Below are 22,853 nucleotides of genomic sequence, written 5' to 3'. Positions count from 1 at the left end.
ATGCCAGCCTCTCACTGCCTATGCAAGTATAGGTCAGCCACCCCTCTAGCAGGCCTTACAGCCCTAAGGCAGGGTGCACTATACCATAGGTGAGGGTACCAGTGCATGAGCATGGTACCCCTACAGTGTCTAAACAAAACCTTAGACATTGTAAGTGCAGGGTAGCCATAAGAGTATATGGTCTGGGAGTTTGTCAAACACGAACTCCACAGCACCATAATGGCTACACTGAAAACTGGGAAGTTTGGTATCAAACTTCTCAGCACAATAAATGCACACTGATGCCAGTGTACATTTTATTGCAAAATACACCCCAGAGGGCACCTTAGAGGTGCCCCCTGAAACTTAACCGACTGTGTGTAGGCTGACTAGTTCCAGCAGCCTGCCACACTAGAGACATGTTGCTGGCCCCATGGGGAGAGTGCCTTTGTCACTCTGAGGCCAGTAACAAAGCCTGCACTGGGTGGAGATGCTAACACCTCCCCCAGGCAGGAGCTGTAACACCTGGCGGTGAGCCTCAAAGACTCACCCCTTTGTCACAGCACCGCAGGACACTCCAGCTTAGTGGAGTTGCCCGCCCCCTCCGGCCCCGGCCCCCACTTTTGGCGGCAAGGCCGGAGAAAATAATGAGAATAACAAGGAGTCGTCACTGGCCAGTCAGGACAGCCCCTAAGGTGTCCTGAGCTGAGGTGACTCTAACTTTTAGAAATCCTCCATCTTGCAGATGGAGGATTCCCCCAGTAGGGTTAGGATTGTGACCCCCTCCCCTTGGGAGGAGGCACAAAGAGGGTGTACCCACCCTCAGGGCTAGTAGCCATTGGCTACTAACCCCCCAGACCTAAACACGCCCTTAAATTTAGTATTTAAGGGCTACCCTGAACCCTAGAAAATTAGATTCCTGCAACAACAAGAAGGACTGCCTAGCTGAAAACCCCTGCAGAGGAAGACCAGAAGACAACAACTGCCTTGGCTCCAGAAACTCACCGGCCTGTCTCCTGCCTTCCAAAGAACTCTGCTCCAGCGACGCCTTCCAAAGGGACCACCGACCTCTGAATCCTCTGAGGACTGCCCTGCTTCGACGACGACAAGAAACTCCCGAGGACAGCGGACCTGCTCCAAAAAGACTGCAACTTTATCCAAAGGAGCAGCTTTAAAGAACCCTGCAATCTCCCCGCAAGAAGCGTGAGACTTGCAACACTGCACCCGGCGACCCCGACTCGGCTGGTGGAGAACCAACACCTCAGGGAGGACCCCCGGACTACTCTACGACTGTGAGTACCAAAATCTGTCCCCCCTGAGCCCCCACAGCGCCGCCTGCAGAGGGAATCCCGAGGCTTCCCCTGACCGCGACTCTCTGAAACCTAAGTCCCGACGCCTGGAAAAGACCCTGCACCAGCAGCCCCCAGGACCTGAAGGACCGGACTTTCACTGCAGAAGTGACCCCCAGGAGTCCCTCTCCCTTGCCCAAGTGGAGGTTTCCCCGAGGAAGCCCCCCCTTGCCTGCCTGCAGCGCTGAAGAGATCCCTTGATCTCTCATTGACTTCCATTGCGAACCCGACGCTTGTTCTAACACTGCACCCGGCCGCCCCCGCGCCGCTGAGGGTGAAATTTCTGTGTGGGCTTGTGTCCCCCCCCGGTGCCCTACAAAACCCCCCTGGTCTGCCCTCCGAAGACGCGGGTACTTTCCTGCTGGCAGACTGGAACCGGGGCACCCCCTTCTCTCCATTGAAGCCTATGCGTTTTGGGCACCACTTTGAACTCTGCACCTGACCGGCCCTGAGCTGCTGGTGTGGTAACTTTGGGGTTGCTCTGAACCCCCAACGGTGGGCTACCTTGGACCAAGAACTGAACCCTGTAAGTGTCTTACTTACCTGGTAAAACTAACAAAAACTTATCTCCCCCAGGAACTGTAAAAATTGCACTAAGTGTCCACTTTTGAAATAGCTATTTGTGAATAACTTAAAAAGTATACATGCAATTGAAATGATTCAAAGTTCCTAATGTACTTACCTGCAATACCTTTCAAACAAGATATTACATGTTAAATTTGAACCTGTGGTTCTTAAAATAAACTAAGAAAATATATTTTTCTATAACAAAACCTATTGGCTGGATTTGTCTCTGAGTGTGTGTACCTCATTTATTGTCTATGTGTATGTACAACAAATGCTTAACACTACTCCTTGGATAAGCCTACTGCTCGACCACACTACCACAAAATAGAGCATTAGTATTATCTCTTTTTACCACTATTTTACCTCTAAGGGGAACCCTTGGACTCTGTGCATGCTATTCCTTACTTTGAAATAGCACATACAGAGCCAACTTCCTACAACTCCCGCAGAACCCGCCCAGCATCAGAACCTATGACAGACCCAGTCCCCCAGAACCCACCCAAACTGTTCACAGCTGGTCCACTCTTAACACAGAAGACTGAAATCATCATGAACAGCATTCACTCTGGAGCTCCCACAGACCCCTCTCCTCACCACATTTACAACAGAGCCAGTGCATCCATCGCTCCTGAACTATGCAAGACACTGAACTGCTCTATCAAAACAACAACCTTCCCCTGTGATTGAAACATGCCAAAGTCCATCCTCTCCTGAAGAGGCCCACAGCTGACCCATCAGAGCTAAAGAATTTCAAGCCCATATCGCTACTACCCTACCCGGCCAAAGTCCTGGAAAAAGCCATAAACTCAAAGCTACGACAATTCCTCAGACAACAACTCTCTGGATAGCTCCCAGTCTGGCTTCCGCAGCATGGAGACAGCTCTTCTTGCAGCCAGCGATGACATCCACAGGCTCCTCTACCGAGGACACACCGCAGCACTCCTACTCCTTGAGCTCTCAGCTGCCTTCAACACAGTCTCCCACAGCACCTTATGCACCAGACTCTACGACGTAGGAATCCCCGTAAAAGCCTTGCAATAGATTCACTCCTTCTTCACCCGAAGAACACAGTCAAGCTCCCAACCCTTCATATCCAAACCAACAGAAGTCAGCTGTGGAGTCTCTCAGGGATCCTCCCTGAGGCAATGCTCTTCAACATCTACATAGCACGCTTGCAGCCATCATCTGAGGCCACGGAATTAACATTGTGTCATATGCCGATGACACAACTCATTGTTTTCCTCACTGAAGACCCGGACAAAGCCAAGAGGAACTTTAACACCGGAATGAAAGCCGTCGCTGTCTGGATGAGGGAGAGCTACCTCAAGCTCAACTCAGACCAGACCGAGCTCATCCTCTTCGGAAACTCCACTTCAGGAATGACATCTGGTGACCCACATAGCTCAGCGTCCCACCTACTCCGACTGACGCAACCTGGGAATCATCCTCAACTCCTTCCTAACAATGACCCGACAGGCAAATGGGGTCACCTCTTCCTGCTGGCACACCCTCCGCCAACTTAGCAAAATCTTCAAGTGGATCCCGGACGACTGCCATAAGATAGTCACCCATGCCCTAGGCACAATCCAGCTCAACTACGGCAACGCACTCTATGCCGGCACCACGACAAAGAACATCAGGAAACTACAACTCATCCAGCATGCCGCCGCCAGACTCGTCCTGAACTCCCGCAGGAACACATCTTCCAACACCTGAGACTCCTCCATTGGCTCCTGGCGGACAAGTGAATCAACGTCAAACTACTCACCCACGCCTACAAGGCCCTTCACAAAATCGGACCGGCCTACCTGAATCATCGCATCTCTTTCCATAACCCTGTTAGACCCCTTTGAACTACCCAGAAGGCACTAGCCACCATTCCACGCATCTGGAAAACCACTGTCGAAGGAAGATCTTTCACCTACTTCGCAGCCAAGAGCTGGAACAACCTACCCAAGCACCTCAGACAAAGCCCATCACTCACCATCTTCAGGAAGAACCTCAAGACATGGCTTGTCGAATGAGGCGGAAGACCCTACACCAGCACCTTGAGACCCTCACAGGTGAGTAGGTGCGCTTTATAAAAACTGATTGATTGATTGATAGAGGGTCACACAACCCAACTGCTCAGGGGCACACAACCCAGCTTCTCAGAGGAACATAACCAGCTGCAAAGACGCACCCCCAGCAAACATTTCCTTTCACACAACCCCACTGTACTATTGCATAACCATACTGTAGACACATAACCATACATCACATATCAACGCACTCCAGCAAATAAAGTAAATGGACATGAGAAAGGGTCCCTCTACCAGTGTTGACTGACCATTAACTCAGCCCAGCTAATGCTGAAAAGGTCGGGCTTCACTCAAGTACTTTGTGTAGGTTTTCTGCTGGCTGATAGTTGACACCTTGCTGGTGAAGGGTTGCTATACTCTAGGTGTTTGCATTTCTCCTTTTTAGCATCTCTAAAGGTATTGAGCAGCAAAGCTTTTGTTCTTCAGCTTCTTCCTCCCATGTGCCGTTAAACTCACAGCCCCTTAGAGATACCTTTGCACAGTTTGTGCACTTTTGTGAGGGAGATTTCCCCCAAGCCTACTTTGATGTATTACAGTTTGCTCTGGCCAATTCCTGGCGCTTTTTTTAAACCAAAGTAGCTGGAGATCGCGTGGCTTACAAATTATGCGATTTGCTGACAGGCTAGTGCTCACGGACTGCAAAATGGGAAAAGTCATTCATGCATCCGGACGAGCCTAAAATCCGCCAACAGTGAAAGATTTACTTACCGCATGCTTAACCCTTTATTGACTGGAGCAAAGAGGTGAGCTGCCATGGTGCTGCAACTGTTCAAACCGATGAAAGCTCCACTGGTTCGCAATTTTTTTCACTTTCTGTAAAAACGAGGCTCTCAGAACAAGGTGCTCAATTCTGGAGAAGTTTTCCAGAATTGAGCACCTTGTTCTGAGAGCCTCGTTTTTACAGAAAGTGAAAAAAATTGCGAACCAGTGGAGCTTTCATCGGTTTAAACAGTTGCAGCACCAGGGCAGCTCAGCAGCAGAAGGCACACTTTTAAAGTGAAAGGTGAAAATCATTTGACAGCATATTCCAACTCGGCTGTCCGAATTTAGCATAGACTTAATCTAAACTCAGAAGCTGCGTTGCAGGCTTTGTCCTCCTGCTAGTTTATGGCCACAGTGTGATTCCAGAAGAGTTTTAGAGCGATTTATCGTACAGCAGCGGCTCCCTCCCAATCGCCTTATAAACAAACGATAATTTCCGCCACGCACTTCAGCACTATAACTAAAGCCCGAATCATTTAAAGTAATACAGTAGAAGAGTGTTAAGGAAGAGCAGGGGCCTGAGTGCACCCACGCAGCAGACTTTAAAGTCCCTTTTGTGGACAAATGCCTCCTGATCGGCAGGTGTGAAAGCAATAGCATCGCTCTTGGGGAAAGGACAACTGGGGTGGCTACGCAGGACAGTCATTTGAAGACCAAAGGAGCAAACACATCGAGGCAGGGGCCAGATGGTTCAGAGAGCAAAGGGGAGAGTTAATATAAGGGCAGAGTTGAAAGGCCTGGGTCAAAGCAGAGAGGTTAGGCCATGGACTAGAGGAGTAGGAATTTTAGAATCCCGTTTTAGTTCCCTAGACTCTTACAGGTATGATGGACGAGTGTAGTTTGCCTTCTTCCCTCCTGCAGCTACTCTGAGCTGAATTCCTCAGCCCTGCTTCTGACAAAGTAAATCTTCGTGGGTGAGGAAGCTCTCTCTTCAATTTTTAGGTGTGATGTAGAGACAATACATGTTTTCTCAGCCTCATTAGTCAAACGAATTCATAAATAAAAAATACATATACACTAGCATAAAAGGGCGTTGGGTCAGCTCCTGAACCATTGGTTTTTGTCATCAGTCATTCACATTTTGCTTCCATAAACCACAGCATAGAGCAAGATGCAACGGGTCAGCCCACTCCAGCCACTCACTTTCTCTCTTGCCCTTTGAGTGAGTTAATCTTGCCTGATCACGTGCACATCAGCTTAAAAAGAAGTGCATTTCGGAGCCAAGACAGGTGACGCAATAATTTTCTTTGGTGTCCTTCCGCCCGCCACCTGGTCCTTTTCTTTTCTAACACCCTTGAGTGTTTCTCTAAACAGTACGTTAATACAAACCCAGTATAACCTTTTCTTGTTATATTTGAATCCTAATCCTATTTTTCTGTGATGTGCATTAAAGCTGTAAAGGATTATTGTACTTGTTCCAAGTACATTTGCCAAGCACTCTGTACTCTTCTGTTAAAATTATATTTTAATAGCAGTTAAAAAAAAAAAAAAAAATATGCATGTGGCCGCCACATTTAGACAACAGCATGTTTTACTTTTTTTCCTGTTTTATATTAATGTGACATGCTTTTAATTGAAAATAAAATAAAAACAAGCTATTGACCTTGCCAGTGTTTTTTGGTTCAACTTTTTCTCATTGTCTTCTGTAGCAGTGAGCAAGCCATGACCGCAGTTAAGCTTGTTTAAGGTAGTGAGGAAGGGGCGAACAACATCCTGTGTTAGAAAATGAAAAGCAGGCAGGTCACAAGTCTGGTGTCCACGCGTGTTTAATGCGCCCACCCACTATTTTCACAGGGAGGACGCTGTCCACCCAGCCAAGAAGTTTGGCCCATAAAAATGTGCTGATTCGTCCCAGGACACTTTCAGTAGTGCCTGCACGTTGTTTGCTTTCTGAGCAGGAACATGCAGACAGGAACAGAGGCTTTCTTATTTAGAATTCTATCTAGCCCAAAACAGAGGCTGAAGTTAAGGGGCCATCAGGCCTCTTTGTTTTTGTATCCTAACTGGGAGCTATCTGAAGCCTTACACCTAAATGCAATGGAGGGGAAACCAAGGCGCACAGTGTGCCAGTTCACATGTACTTCAGAGGCATGTTTCTGACTTTTAGTTCCTGTATATATATGAGATATATATGAGATATGTATGAATTGTAAAAATGTCAATTGTTGGTCTGCCCCAGTATTTACAACCAGTAACAATTTTTAAATACTATTTTGTTTTATTTCTTTTATAGCTCTAATTATCCTAATGCAGGATGTCAGAGCGCTTTACCTCATGTATATTGACAATACATCATGTGTTTATCAATCAGTGTGCTGGATGTGTTATGTAAGACAGTTGGGGCTACAGCTGTCCTTCATAGCTCACTGTGCTATATTAAGAATCACATGCCCTTCGTAGCTTAATGTGCTATATTAGGATTAGCAATTTATGAACTGCAAGTAACAAAATGATCTATCCGTCGAAAGCAGTAACTCACCTGGGTGCATAAAATAAAAATCTGCATGATACGTGATGTGCTTGCAGGAGACAGATCAATATTCAATGCTAATTTGATACAAAACTGGGGCTAGACAAAACACATCTCTCCAGCAAATGCATTAACCTCCAGAGGTGTCTTACCATTCTTACTATTCTCTGAGATGTATTAGGCACACAAAGATATCGGCAGCAGGTTCCTTAGCCCCATAAAATAAAGTAAAATGCAAACTTGCTTACGGTTAAGCAGAACAGATTTACTGCCACATTTCTCCTTGCTGCCAATTTCTTTGTGGCTGAGTTTAAAAAAATGTAAATGTGCAAATTGAGGCCCAGATTTTGTTCCAGGGTTGCGTCACTTTTTGTCATAATCCTGATGCAAAATCTCACTCAGAAGTACCTGTGAGAGAACTGCTAAACATATGCCTCAGGTGTTAAGAGCTGATGTCACTTCTTGTGATATCACTTCCTGTGAGGTTATTGGTTGTGATGCCATTTCTGTGATGCCACATGTGATGTTGTGCGCCGCAATGTCATAAGCCACGATGTCACACTACATACTGCCTAACTTGATTAGTTTCCCTTCTTCTTCTTTTTACAGGATGTGTGACCTGAAAGTTTTTTTTGTGTAATGAGAGGCAAAAACTGTAAATGTGCTTGCTTACAATGTGTAGGAAGCTGGCCCGGTGTGCAGTGGGTACCTATGGTATTTGGACCTTATACCAGGTCCAGGTATCCCCTCCTAGAGGTAGCTGTGGATGATCAGCCAAGGCTTATCTAGGAGACATGCAATACCACTGAAGTCAGGCAGCACTTACACACATGAAAGAAAACACGCAGTTGTACAAAAATAAAGGTACTTTATTTTTGGAACAAATTGCCACAAAATACTAGAAGGGTAACCCACCATTAGGAGGTAAGTAAAACCCTAAATATATACACTAGTCATCAGAAATAGGCATAGAAAATGTTAGAAAACAGTGCAAATACCAATAACCAATAGTGACCCTAGGGGGAGCACAAACCATATACTAAAAAATATGGAATGCGAATAAGGTACCCCCACCTAGGTAAGTAAAATGTGTAGAGGGGAGCTGGGAGTACTGGAAAACTACAGAGGTAAGTAAGACAGTACAACCCCCCCCTCTACCCCCCCCTGGTTTCGGAATGCTGGAGTAAATCAACAGATTTTCCCCAAACCACCCCAAAGGAGGAAAAAAAAGAAAACACCCAGAGAAGACTTCCAGAAAAGCAGTGGTGGATTCCTGCTGAAGAAAGAAGACCTGTGGAGAGAGGGGCCAAGCCAAGAGTCACAGTGGGGTCCAGGAGGAGTAGGAGCTATGACCCACCCAGCTGCACTTGCCGAAGTTGGTCGAATATGATGAAGAACAGGTCAGCACTGCAGCCCTGAAGCCAGAGAAGATGTCCCACGCTGGAAGGATGATTGCAGACTGGTTTTGGTGCGGTAATTCCACAAACAAGCCTTAGCAAAGGCAAAGTTGCAGTTAGTGGAAAAGTGGTGCTGCCGGGGACCAGCAAGGCCTGGGAGGACTTACCCCCCCAAGAGGAAGAGTCACAGGGGACCCTCCACATTGCAGAGAGTCCACAGCAGCAGAGGCAGCACCCACAGGATGGGGATACAGGAGTCACAGAAAAGGCCCACACAGTACTACGGAAGATGATCCCACGCTGCCAGAGAACCACTCAGGAGGCTGTGCTTTGCAGGATGGAGTGCTGGGGGCTGGAGCTACACGTCGCCTAAAGATCCCTTGGAGAAGATGCAAACAGGCCTTGGCAGCTGCAAGAGATGCAGTGCACGGGGGTACTGTCCTGCATGGGGAAGCAAGGGCTTACCTCCACTAAAGTTGGACAGCCGGCAGAGAGGACCAAGAGGACTACTCTGGACCACCACCCGTGATGCAGGATCCACGCAGCTGGTCATCGCTTGCTGTATTTGCCTGTTGCTGCAGGGGAGTGGCTCATTTACTCAAAGGGAGATTTTTTCTTCTTGTGCAGGCTTTAGAGTTGCTGTCTTCTTAGACAGGGAAATGTTGCAAAACTGTCAGGAGACGTGGAAACAAAGTTGCGAAAGAGTCTTCGCTGTTGCAGCATTGTCAGTTCCTGGAGGGTCCAGTCACGGTTCCAGTGACCATAAATAGAAGCAGAGGAATCCTGCTGGAATCTTGCAAGCCAAATCTAAGGACCCACCTCAGAGGAAGACCCTATATAGTCTTGAAAGGGGGATTGGTCACCTAACCAGGTAAGCACCTATCAGGAGGGGCCTCTGACGTTACCTGCCTGGCGTGGCCACTCATATGCTCCCAGAGTTCCCTGCCAACTTTGGAATCAAGATGGCAGAACCCAGGGATCCTCCGGAGGAGCTCTGGGCACCACCCCTGGGGTGGTGATGGACAGGTGTGGTCACTCCCCTTTCCATGGTCCAGTTTTGCGCCAGAGGATGGACTGTGGGGGACCCTGAACCCGTGTGGACTGGTTTATGCATGGAGGGCACCAAATGTGCCCTTCAAAGCAAACTAGTGGTTTGGGGAGGCTACCCCTCTCAAGCCAGTCACACCTATTTCCAAAGAGAGAGGGTGTTACCACCCTCTCCCAAAGGAAATCCTTTGTTCTGCCTTCTTGGTCTTGATGAAATCAAGCAGCAGGAGGCCAGAAACCTGTCTGAGGGGTGGCAGCAGCTGGGCTGCCTGGAAAACACTGTTAGACTGATGGTAGCAATTCTGGGGTCCTCTATAGAGCCTCCAGAGTGCATGGAATCATACTTTCAATACTTGCAACAGTATTGGGTGTATGATTTTGACATGTTTGATACCAAACATGCCCGGGTTCGGAGTTATCATTATGTAGCTGGACATAGGTAGAGACTTATGTCCAGTACCTGTGTAAAATGGCATCCTTGCACTCACTAAGTCCAGGAGAAATGGATCTGGAGTTTGTGGGGGCACATCTGCTAGGCGGGTGCCCTCACACACTGGTACCTGCACCCTGCCCTCGGGGCTGAGAGGGCCTACCGTAAGGGTGACTTACAGTGACCTGGTGTAGTGAAAACGGGTGCATGCACCAGTTTCACGTAGGCTGCAATGGCAGGCCTACAGAACCCTTTGCATGGATTCCCTCTGGGTGACAAAATAACTGCTGCAGGCCATAGGGATCCCCTGGAACCCCAGTGCCCCTGGGTACCTAGTTACCATAAACTAGAGACTTACATAGGGGGGTGGGCAGTATGCCAATTGTGGGAAGAAAAAGGTACAGTTACCAAGTTAGAAGGGAGAGAGCATAATCACTGGGGTCCTGATTAGCAGGATCCCAGTGTACACAGTCAAACACACTGACAAACAGGCCAAAGAGTGGGGGTAGCCATGCTAGAAAGAGGCTACTTTCCTACACAATGCTTTTCACTTTCCATACTAGAATTCCAGATATTCTTGATGCAACCACTTGCACATCGAACATACTGAAACGTTTTTCTGTTCCTACCCATGTCTGCTTCATCAATAAAACTTTAACTCTCCTGATTTAGAAATAGGACTTTTTTTTACGCAGTTTTTATTTTCACGATCATTATAACATTCAACAAATGATGTTATGAGCGTTACAACCTTGATCTGTCAGCAAGACTAAAAGCAATTAGTAATTAACAAAATTAGGCAATAAAAGCGTCAAGGTCCCCTTTCCCATATTGCATTCATGTGTCCTATGCGTGGAAACTGAAGGCACAGGGGTCGAAATCGCGCACAAAATTATCGGATGAACATCTTTCCAGGAGTAGTTCACAATCTAAAAGCCATGTATTTCAGTCTGATATGTTTATTGTAATGCAGTATGCCCTTGTGCGTAGAAGCGATGCCGTTATCCATACATTCATGGCCAGAGGGTGACAGTGGAGATGAGAGCGGTGCCATACTGTATGGAATGATTTCTGTCACAATATATAGTAAATTCAAACCATTCAGTAAACAAGGAGTAGCGTTACCTGGAAATCTATACCACAATCGGCCAGAACATACCCATCCATCGCATCCCAGGGAAGGTGTGGCATTGCAGCTTCAAAACATTATGGCAAAGTCTGTATAGGGTAGACATATGTTTTCACTCCCGTGGGCACTAGCGTAGAGGAGAGTCGCTTTACTTCTCAATGATCTTCACTATATTAGTTTTAAGAAGTGCATTTTATGTGGCAGTACAGTGAAAGTAGTTGTGCTAGAAAACCGAAGGGATTTCGTGATTATGTGTATTGTTTATTTTTGGTAAATGAGGCGAAACAGTTTTCAGTTTTTTAGACTTTAATGCTGTCTTGTATTAGAATATGGAGCATAGAACATAATACTCACTTGTTTATTTTAACTTTGGCCGTAATTGAACGTTTAAAAAACTGAAAACGGTATCGTTTATTTCACTACAATTCAGCAGTACGGACTAGGACCAAAGAAACACTTAAATGTTTCATGATGCATCTATTTGGTTTGCACCAAGCACACCGTTTTGTAACAGTCCCAGAAAATCCTGGTCTATGGCGGTTTCACAACTTGCATAAAAAGCTCAGGTCCGTGATTGTCGATTAAAATTGCACTATGCTGCTGCCTTAGGGGGTAAAACGTTTCTACATAAATAGGGGTGATTCGAGTGTTAAAGTTGTGGAGATAGATTGTGAAGAAGAAAACCTTTCGGTATTCACGTATTAGTCCAAACCTGGAAGCTCATCACTTCTATTTCTGAACTCCTGCGGGCTTTGTACTAGCTGCTTTGGCGCAAACGGGTTTATTTAAAGGCCTCTGCATTTGCTTTAAAGCCCTTCAAAAGAAACACACCTTTTTTTAATCTGGACCTGTTTTCTTGATTTACTCCTTCACTCCACTGCTCCCTTCTTGAACGTACAGAAAATGGTAAGTCGTATCAAGGTAGCAGGTTCTTCGCCTATCAGGAAGTGCCAGTATGGAATTACCTGCTTTGCGAGTTGATAGTTATAACAAACTACCTAGAATTTAGGAAATTAAAAACGCTACTTTTTTTAAGCTTTAACTGGTATGCTCTAAACAAGGCTCAATATTTAGTGTAATGCCAGAAGACATATGTTATTGTATTAATCAAAAAATAGCTACATAAAACATTCACAACTGTAGTATGGCAAATGAAATTGGAAAATATTGCATTTCACTCGCCCCGATTTACATCACACGTTTTTGATTTCTTAACACACGAGGTTGCTCTGAGCAAATGAGTATTGGCAGGAATCCTAGATGTGGCTTTAGTTTGCATGGTATTTCAATCTAGCCCTATTGGATTGTTCACCAGTCTTATAATGTGTCTTGTTTTTTTCGCAGTGTTGGCTGAAGATGCAATAAGAGCTGCATTGGCAGATTACAGAATAAAACAGGACCAGGAGAAGGCTGCAGCAAATGTCTGAACACGCTGAATTTAAGCATTTAAAACATGCTCCCATTCCACTCTATGCATGTTAGTGTTCATTTTCTGTTCGCATAAGGACATATGTCCCTGTAGTACTAGACAATAAAAAGCTGTCATACGCACAATATAGCAGCATAGCTGTTCTGCTGGGCTAAAGCAAGCTTGGTGATGTTGAACTTCACTAGCTGGGCTTAAGTCTTGAGATTTCTTACGTTAAAAATCGAAAATGCTCTCTTTTAAATAACGCTGAAGAAGCACCCTTGTGACGCCAGGGAAATACTGGGTTTGGTAAGGAAAGGGCTAATGCGAAGAAACTACGCTCAGATGTCTTCTTGTAAAGGATATCGTGACAAATATATTTGTATCTGGCCTTATTGTTGTGTTTATATTTTGTTAAGATAACTGGTTTGATGTATATTTAATCTATATTAAGAATAAAAGAAACAAAGTGAATGTGTGATGTCTCTTTTGGTGTATTTCATGTTTGTTTTGACAGTTGACGCCTACAGTGAAGTACATCACTAAATGTTGCAGCTTCTGTATTATGGTTTTCATCATCAGCATCCCAAAATAATCTTTTATTTGCAGTCTGGAGTGAAAGGCCTTCATGTCAAGAGTGGCAGTCTTTAGGTTGAGCGTAGCAGTGCGCAAGCGCTGCTTTTCTGACATGTTAGTATCTATGTGGGCTTTTAACTACGCCCACCTCATGCCCATCACTTTCACTCGTTCATGGGCCTGCCATTCAAAAATCCTTTATCATTGGTAAATGCTTTACGTTTGTCCCTCCTTGGGGCAGTTTTGTTATTGCCTTGGCTTTCGACCCTGTTACACGGATAATTGCAGGATTGCAGATGTTTGACTGCAAGCAAATTTCTTTTTCCTTTATTGTGTCTCCTTCTCGCTCATGCCTGCTGTAGCGCTTTGAATCGGCTCGCTTATGTCAAATGTTTTATTTTTCGTTTTCAATTCAAGTTGCAAGAAAAGTCTCATTAGGAATTTACAATGCTAATAGCTCTAACTCGCCCAAACGCGAGACCCATTACATTCCAAATGCTTGTTTTGAATAGCAAGAATTAGAAGTACCTCCATCTCACAGTTCAATTCAGGTTGCAAAGCTTTTATTTCAGAGGTCTCTAATTCAACCTAAGTTTGCTGTAGCTAAGGCTAGAACTACCTCCAAGCACAAAAAAAGAGCACCCACCTTAAATCTTTGTGTGTGCTTCCGCACTGTCAATTCCACTAGGTCTGACTTAGTGCTCATCTTTGTCGTACTGAATGTGGATTTGCGTCCGATGCATCTGTGTGTCTGGCTGGATTGATCCTTGTGAAGGGGAGGATGAATTAATATGTAGAGATGTTTGAGAAGTTGGATGGATGCTTGGACAGAGTACAATGGCTGGTGGGATGCATGGAATTTTGGTGGATGGATGTGTGCAAACATTGTGTAAAAAAAAAAAAAAAAAAGGCACGTTTGTGTTTTAGGTTCTATTTCCATGTATTACTCAAGGCCAGTGTGGGCTTTCGCTGTTGTCTGTTGAGCTATGTTGGGTTGTTGAAGAGCCTGCTGTCATGGTCTTGACTGCCTGTGCAGAAGACGGGCACTACTGGTAGAACTCATGCAATTCTCAATCCTCTAAAGGAGTGGTTTCATGATAGCAAACAGCAGTACACTGTCCTTAGACACATCCCACCCCCACCCCCTCCACCTTCCACGTGCATTCATCAAGTACGTTTTATATCTGCAAACACTCGATCATCTGAGAAAAGAAGACTCGTTTAAAGAAAAAAAAAAAAAATTATATGATAAAGGGCGGGTATTCTGGAACCCTTCATTTCCCAGCAGGTGGGGGTTGATGTAGAGACACCAGTAGATGGAGAAGAGCTGTCTCACCATGAAGAACAACAGTGTCACCCTGGACCTGTAGCAGGAGTACTGTCTCGGGGACCACGGGTGCCTGTGGTACTTCTGCTTGCTATGCTTGGTATGCCTCCGAGTTGTCATGTTGTGAAGGTACCTAGAGGCAGTCACAGAGCAAAAGGGTTTTCGCAAAGCAATAGAAACCTACTGGTACAACTACCTTATTGATAAATCCCTTCCAGATAAACCTTTCCATGTTCAGACCCTGCTTTCCCATTGCGCGTGCCTGACCTCCGAGCAGAGCGCTGTCTGACTTTGTCATTCCAAAGTCCCATCCTTTCCATCTCCATCCACCAAAACTGAATTCCAGTTTTCACCATGGGTGGTCAGTGGTAATTGTAGAACGGGGGTAGGTAAGGTAACAAGATCACAAATCAAGTTGGAATGAGATTACAAGTTGAAGCAACCCCTAAAGCCTGAAGGCCTGAAGGTGAAGGATGTGCATTGACATCCCAGCGGGGCTGCCTGTATTTCAGGGCTGATTGGTGTCAGGGAACTTCGAAAAACAAATGCCTATGACAGGCCAATAGGAAGACTGAAAGCCTTTGGAGGGTCCCTTGGAGAGCGGACACAGTCTAGTCTCTCCGCAGGATCATTTCGGAGGTGGAAATGACAAAACATGGACAGGTTAGTGGAAGGGTGCGTGGTGGGGGTGATAACAGGAGGGGTTATATAGGGTGGGGAAGGGAGGGACCAGCCTCTTCTGCACCAGCCTGTGTCTGCTGTGCAAGTTTTTGCTGTGGGCAGAGGATGTGGAGCATCCACACGCCCACCCCCCGGCGAGTACTGCTACCGTTGGGCCCCGCGGGGCCTCTATCAACATGTGTTGAGGGGGGAGGGGTGGCTCCATTTGGGGATTCCGTTACAGCTGGTTTCGAGCCTGCCGAACAGGAGCAAGGGCAGGCTCCTGTGTGTGAGGCAGGCTTGGGGGCTGGCCCTAGTGGTGTGGGTAGCCTCCCACCTGCAGACTGCGGGGCATTGTCAGGTGGCCCCACACAGGGGGGGGCAAGTGGGTTCCCTGCTAAAAAGAAGGGGACTGGAAGGGGCAGGCAGGCCCCATAGGGTACTACCAGACACAGAGTTAGGTGGGGTGCCTGGAAAGGGGGATCTGGGGTGGACTGGGCCCCTGGGGGCCCAATCAGTATCCTGGGGCTGCGGCAGGCCCAGAAACGCATCCTGATTGTTCCTCTGTAGATATTGAGGCAAGGATTTGAGAACAAGGGAAGGCTGTGGCGGAGACTGGAGAGGGGTGGGCCCAGGGACAGGGAAGTGGTCTTGGAGATGGGGCGGAAGCCAAAGAGAAAGGTGGGCAGACAAGGGACTGCAGCTAGCACATCACCTCGGGAGGGTCCAAGGGTCTGGGTCCCAAGCAAAACGGGGTAGGCAAGAGGCTCATGCGGCCGAGGGGTCCACCAGTGTAATGGACACGAGTGGTTTACACGCCCATGAGAGGCGCAGAGAGTACAAGCCAGCGAAAGAGGCTGGCAGCAGGAAGGTGACACCAACGGGGCCCAACATGGCCTCCGGACGTTGGTCGGAAGCACTAGAGGGGTCTTCGGCTGCCTTCTCTACAACACAGGAACATGTCGGCTGAAAAGGTGGTAGGTGCCACACAGGGCGTGAGCAGGATGAATGGAGTGAGGTAATGGATGAGAGAGGTGCCGACAAAGAGTGTGCAATGGACGAGGAGGTAGTTGTGGAACTGGATTACGAGGAGGAATCTAATGAATGGGAAGAGGTGAGATTCGAGGAGGTGAGCAGGGAAAAAGGGAGGGAAAAGGGCGCATGAGTGGCGCAACCCCCTCTTCCATTTCTGTCTGACAGCGACAACAGATAAGGGAGCATCGCAGGCGGTGACATGCAAAGAGGAGTGAGGTCGGCAGGTGCCGTTGGCACACAGGGCAGTGCCCAGAGTTCAAGGTAAGGGTGAATGGAGCTCCGTATGGGGTAGTGGTCATGGTACGGCTGTGTCAGAAACGCACAAGTCCATTAGGGTAGGTGATCATTTCATTCACGAAGCACGCAACACGGGTAGGGGTCGGTAAGCTGCTGACAATACAGGACGCTGCTGGGACTGGGGAAAGCGTGAACGCGGCGCCGAAGGACAAAGGGGGAGGACAAGGCTGGCGATGGGCATAGGAAGAGGCTTCTGTACATGGGTTTGGTGATGCCTTTTGGGTTCGCACGTTGCGAACAAAAATGTAAGCAAGGACTTGGAACCATGAGTATGTCAATGTTTTTAAATTGTTGCATAAGGACATACAAGCGAAAGAAGGTTCGAAAGAGGAGGAATGGGAGTTAGCTAGACGGAACGGTGCCATTTACCATGGATAATTGGACGTCTGCTTTCCTGATATATGCTAGTATGCATTGTGAGAAGTTTCCTGACAGGGCCATTGTGCTTTTTAAATATATGGACATCATAAGGAAAGCACAAATGCATTTTGGGGGCTTTGCCTGGCTCAGCTATGATGAGGAGTTTAGGGTGAGTGCGAATCTGGATAAACCTTGGGGGGGACGTAGATTCCGAGCTTTGGATGCAGTGGATGGCTTCCTCGCATTTGGCAGCCTCAACATAATACCGCTAGTGGTGTCCCAGTAATCTATGAGCCTTTTCAGTCCCGTTCCGCGGGGATGGGACAGCGTCCCCAGATTTCTACGTCGGAGGCATGTTGGAACTTCAATAAGGGTTTCTGCTCCAGACATCAGTGTAAGTTCAAACATGAGTGGTCTAAATGTGGGGGTAAGCACGCGGTCACCCAATGTTTCTCACTCAATAGCCCAGCGGAACAGTGGAGAGCGGCCAGGGGTAGAGGGATGCAAGGCGCTCCTGTGCCAAATGGTGCCTACGCCAGTTAGACTTGCGGTATTGCTGCCATGGCTGCGCATGTACCCAGATAGGGACATGGCTAACAAGTTTGAATGGGGTTTTCAAGAAGGGTTTCGAATAGGTTACCAGGGGCCAAGAGAAAGGAGATGGGCAGACAATTTGTGGTCTGTCCAAGACATACCTCAAGTGGTAGCAGACAAATTGAAAAGAAGTTGCTGAAGGAAGAATTGCGGGTCCCTTTTTCGAGTGGCCTACGGCTGACTTGATGATCTCACCTTTGGGTGTGGTCCCCAAAAAAGCAGCAGGGGAGTTTCGGCTCCTCCATCATTTGTCGTGGCCAGAGGGCGCATCAGTGGATGATTTTATTTCACCGGAAGACACACTGGTGGTTTATGCATCTGTTGATGACGCCATTCGTCTTGTTCGGGGGTGTGATAAGGGGTCTCAGTTAACAAAATGCGACATCAAGGCAGCTTTCAGGCTTTTACCTATTCATCCGGAGGATTTCAGCTTATTGGTGATGCAGATGGATAGGCGATTTTTGTGGACAGAGTCCTCCCGATGGCTTGCGCCATCTCATGTGCACTTTTTGAGACGTTCAGCACATTCTTAGAGTGGGTTTTTGTGAAAGCATGTGATCATCGGGAGGTGACTCATTATCTGGATGATTTTTTGTTTGTGGGTAAGGCTGGTTCTTACTCTTGTGGACAGGCGTTGGCAGGTTTTGAGAGACTGGTGGGGGAAATGGGTGTTCCATTGACTCCCGAGAAGACGGAGGGTCCCAGTTGCGTATTGACTTTTTTGGGAATTGAGCTGGACACGGTTAGCCTTGTAGCCCGTGTGCCACACGGGAAGGTTGCAGAGATTTTGGAATTTTTGAGACTGGTTCGATCCTTACATAAGATTGAATTGCACAGGGCACAGCAGCTGTTGGGTTTCCTTAATTTTGCATGCAGGGTCGTAAAAGGGGGTAGGGCTTTTTGCAGGCAACTTCGGCTTGCCATGTCAGGTGCTTCCCTTCCGCATCACAGGATTCGAGTGTCAGTGGGTTTCCAAGAAGATGTCCGAGTGTGGGAAACTTTTTTTGACTCCGTTCATTGGGGTCTCCATGATGTTTCATGAGAAGGATACGGTCTGGCAGGTACAAATATTTTCGGATGCTGCGGAGGCTGCTGATTTCGGTCTTTTGGGATGGGAGGTGGTGTGCAGAACAGTGGCCGGCACGTTGGTTGCAACAAGGTAGGAGTATTGCTTTTGTGGAGTTTTTTCCGCTGTTGAGGCTTTGTCGGTTTTTTGGGGGGAGGGAGAGGGATGTGAGGGTGTTGCGCTTATTGAGATGTTTCATGCTTAGATGTTTGTCGCTGAATGATATCTTTAAGCAGTGCACATTCCGAGGGTAAAAAATGCTATTGCAGATTCCCTGTCTTGTTCACAGTGGCACCGTTTTCGCAGCTTGGCAACAGAAGCAGTGCGGCCCATGACAGCGGTCCCGGACGAAATTTGGGAGATGGGGGGTGTGATGATCATTGAGCTAGTAGAGATGTTTCTAGTGGAATCCACTCGGAAAAATTACCTCCTTGCATCGTTGGAATTCCAGAATTTTGAAGGGAATTTTTGGGTACAGAATGAGTCAGTGCTGCAGTCTATTACTCTGCGTTTTGTGTTGTTCTTAATCAAGAAATGTTTGTTGCCCGCCACGATTGGGGGCAAGTTGGCAGGTGTTTCTTTTTATGGACAACTGTTTCTTTTTATGGACAACTGTTTTTTGGTTGGGACCCAGCTAAAGATGATATTCTGGGGAGAATGTTGAAAGGGGGGGTAGGAGTAGGGGGAGTTTGGGGAAGGAAGTGGGGGAACCCATCACTTTTGAACTGTTGCTGGAGCTGTTGCATGTGTTGCCGCTTTGTTGTTTGGATGCGCGTGAGCTGGCTTTGTTTCGTTCGTGCATGGTATGGATGTTTTCTGGGGCTTTTCATGTGTTGGAGCTTTTGGGAGTGAGGAAAAAGGTAGGAGTGAGAGCGGCTGATGTTTGCTTGAGTGGAGAACGTTTAGACATATGGCTGCGGAAGTATAAGACGGATTAAATGAGACTGGGGAAGTGGGTTTGGTTGGAGAAAGTGGGTAATGCAGTGGCTTGTCCAGTAATGGAGCGGTGTGCTTTTCAGGCACAGGTGCATACTAGTGAATATGGAGTTTTTAAGCATGCCAATGGCACGAAGGGAACGACTTTTCAATTGTTGGCAGTGTTGCGGACTGCACTGAGACGCAAACAGAGAAGGGCACAGTGCTATGGGACACATTCTTTCAGAATAGGTGCAGCTACCGCAGCAGCACAGTTGGAATGGTATTAGGCTCAGATAAAACGGATTGGTAGGTGGAGATCTAGCTGCTGTGAGCAATATGTGCAACCTTAGTTGGTGGGGGGCTTGGAGGGTTGGGGTAAGGGAACGATGATGTATTTCAAGTGCTTGTCTGGCAAACTTGTTGACATTTATTCTTCTTGAAGGTTGCATAGAGGGCCCCAGGAGTAGAAAAATGGTCACTTGGATGGTGGGCCATTCATTGAAACATTGGGCAGCGAAGTATACCGAACGGCAGAACTATGGATGATCTTTGGGACTGCCAAGTTGGCGGCACAAAGTTGTATGGTGGGGAAAAAGCGGCATGAGATGGGGTAACCTGCTTCCTTTTTTAACATCCATGATGCCAAACTGGGGTTGCCCGGATCTATTGATATTGCACCTGGGGGAAAATGATCTGGTATGGCTTTCCGGGCTCACCTTACTGCAACATATGCAACAGGATCTGGAGTTGCTTTGCCAAAAGATGCACGGTACTTTCATAGTCTGGCTTGAGTTTGTGCCCAGTCGGTAGTGGAGAGGGGCTGTAAAGCATGGGGCTATTGAAAGGGCTCGGAGGAAGCTCAACAGGGCAATGAGGGTTTTTTGCTGGGCACACTGTATTAAAGTTTTGAAACATGAAGACATTACAGAAGGGGAAGCAGGCCTGTTTTGGGCCGATGGTGTACATCTGTCGGAATTGGGTAATGCATATTATCTGACGGAGCTTCGCTTGATCGGGCGGATTTGTTGGGTGAAAGGATGTGGCTCAAAGAAGTGGTATAAGGTTCCAATGTTGCAGTTTATTTCGCTGATGGGGCAGCAAAAAGCCTAACTGGTTTGTGCTGAGTGGCAGTAGATGGAGGAGAGTGGAGAGTCAGATGTGGGCCTGGCCACCCTTCCAGGGGAAAGAAAGAAGCAGGTGAAGGATGATAGCGTGGAGGATGCCCGAACCAAGCAGGGGATGAAAGGAAAAGGGGGAATGTGTAGGTGAATTGAAGTGGAAGATGAGTGAACGGAGGCAAAGTGAAAGAATGAAGGGAAAAGAGGAATGGGGAGAAGTTCAAAGGGTGGGGGGGTTTTAAAGTTAGGAGTTTGAAGTTCAGTATATACAATGTTTGTTTAACATGCAATCCTGTCCTAAATAAATGGCCTTTTACACTAAGTGAATCAGTGTGTCAGTGACTGTATCTCGAATGTGACGTATTCGCGAAAGCAACAATGACGTGTCTTCCACGATTATGTTTGATGCATAACATAGCAGCATAAAAGAATATTGTTTAACTGATGGCCTTGCTAAAGCTCTACAGTGAAATGGCCAGAGTGGAACACCTGCCAGCTGTTTAATGAATTACAAGTGGAATTATCAATGAATCTTTTACCACAGTGGTTTATAAATACTAATCAAAGCATTCATTTACAATAATTTAGTCAGTGCACTTTGGGAAGTGTGCACAAATTCCATTTCCTGAGCACAAGGTTGCCTGCAGGTGGCTAGTGTTAGAGGGAGAGGTTGGAAAGCGATCAGGTGGTAGTTTCTCCAGCTTTGTTACTTAGGTGGGAGAAACACTGGGCTGACTGGACGCTATTGCAGAGTAATGCTCGTGCACTGGTCTGTACTTACACACTATTGATCGAGTGGCTCAGAGCTGATTGGCATTGGGCACCTGGGGATACCTCTTCGCATTGCAATCACACAACTCTGGACCTTCAATGTTTACATGTACTAAAATGTGTCCTTTTTCGAATGACCCAAGCAGAACTAGAAACAGTTCTGTAAGTCCTTATTAAAATCCAAGGCGTTTGGGCGCGATGCTACAGCGAACATTAACCTTAAAATGTTGACCTAAACCTGCTTAACCCACCCATGACAACTGCCCCCGAAATAATACTGGCACTGGAGAACTGGCTGACCATTCATACTGGGTGTGGATATGCTATACCAGAAGATCCACCCACTAAACTCCTACCTGACTGTCATTAGTAAGCAATTATGGGGTTCTCTGAACTTCCAGCTGCAAAGATCAAACCCACAGTAGAAACATCTTGTAATTTTAATAATGGTTTGAATCACGAGGCTTGCCTCTCTATAACATAATTCCTCGCTATTTGAGTCAAACGTCCACATAGTACTTGTACTGTTGGACATCTACAGTAGTTATGCTTAATTAACAATGGAAAATCTTTTTTTTAAACCACATTTTGTTTAACAATCCAGATTTCCATCACTTTGGGGATCCCCATAATTGTATTACCGTTGATCAATCTGCACACATCTGCAGACCAGTTTTGGTAGGACGAATGTTTTTTTCACATAAGTTCCTGTAGATTCCCTAATACAGAAAATGTATTAGTGATTAAAAACCGTTATTTTGCTTGGTGTAGTACACAGTAAAAGGCTATGTAACATGCTTACTTTTTTTTGTTGTTTTTAGTTTTTTAGAATGCCGTTTTTTGAATCATTTGATGATTCCATATAAAACTTTCTAAAAAAATAAATCTGTCAATTTTGGGCTATCATGACAAGTTTCCTACAGATTGCTCAAGGAAGGTATTCCAAAAGTTACTTTTCTGACCTCAAATCCCAGAGGGGTCTTTTCACCAAGGCAATAAAAACAAGCATTTACAAAGCAATGGGTCTCGCGTTTGCTCAAGTTAGAGCTATTAGCGTTTAAAACTACTAACTGGACTTTTCTTGCCACATAAACTAAAAAGTAAAACATTTTAACGTAAGCGAGCCGACTGCACCATGAGGTCGAAGAAGACACACAAAAGGAAAGAGAAGTTTGCTCACAGTGAAACGTATCGGCAAAGGTGCAATTATCCATGTAACTGGCAAAACTGCAATTATCCATGTAACAGAGTCGATGTCATTCAAAGAGCTCGATGACCACCCAGCGAGATCGCCTTGCCTACTAAATGAAAAGAAAAAGTAGTCCAGAAAACATGAAGCCTTGTATGTTTTCAGTAGTTGGCCGGTGCGCTCGAGGAGGGCTAAACACTGGAAAAGGCATGACAGTTGCATGCCTTTCACTATTGAAATCAAGCGAATTTTAAAAGGCAAGCCCACGAACCAACCAAACTTATGGGTGTGGTTAAAAGCCCATAGAGAGATTACACCAGGGA

At 46.6% G+C, this 22,853-nt stretch overlaps 1 protein-coding gene across 1 annotated transcript in view; it reads left to right on the top strand.

Annotated features, from left to right (window-relative positions):
- The window catches only part of ISCU (iron-sulfur cluster assembly enzyme), a 59,620-nt gene extending 46,523 nt beyond the window's left edge, over positions 1 to 13,097 (top strand). Inside the window, exon 5 of the mRNA XM_069214785.1 lies at positions 12,556 to 13,097. Coding sequence (XP_069070886.1) covers positions 12,556 to 12,638 — 83 coding nt within the window. The 3' untranslated portion in view covers positions 12,639 to 13,097. The remainder of the gene's footprint in view (positions 1 to 12,555) is intronic.
- Positions 13,098 to 22,853: the final 9,756 nt, after the last annotated feature.

The sequence above is a fragment of the Pleurodeles waltl genome, chromosome 11 (assembly GCF_031143425.1).
Source record: "Pleurodeles waltl isolate 20211129_DDA chromosome 11, aPleWal1.hap1.20221129, whole genome shotgun sequence".
NCBI lineage: Eukaryota > Metazoa > Chordata > Amphibia > Caudata > Salamandridae > Pleurodeles > Pleurodeles waltl.
This window is presented reverse-complemented; position numbering and strand designations above follow the sequence as displayed.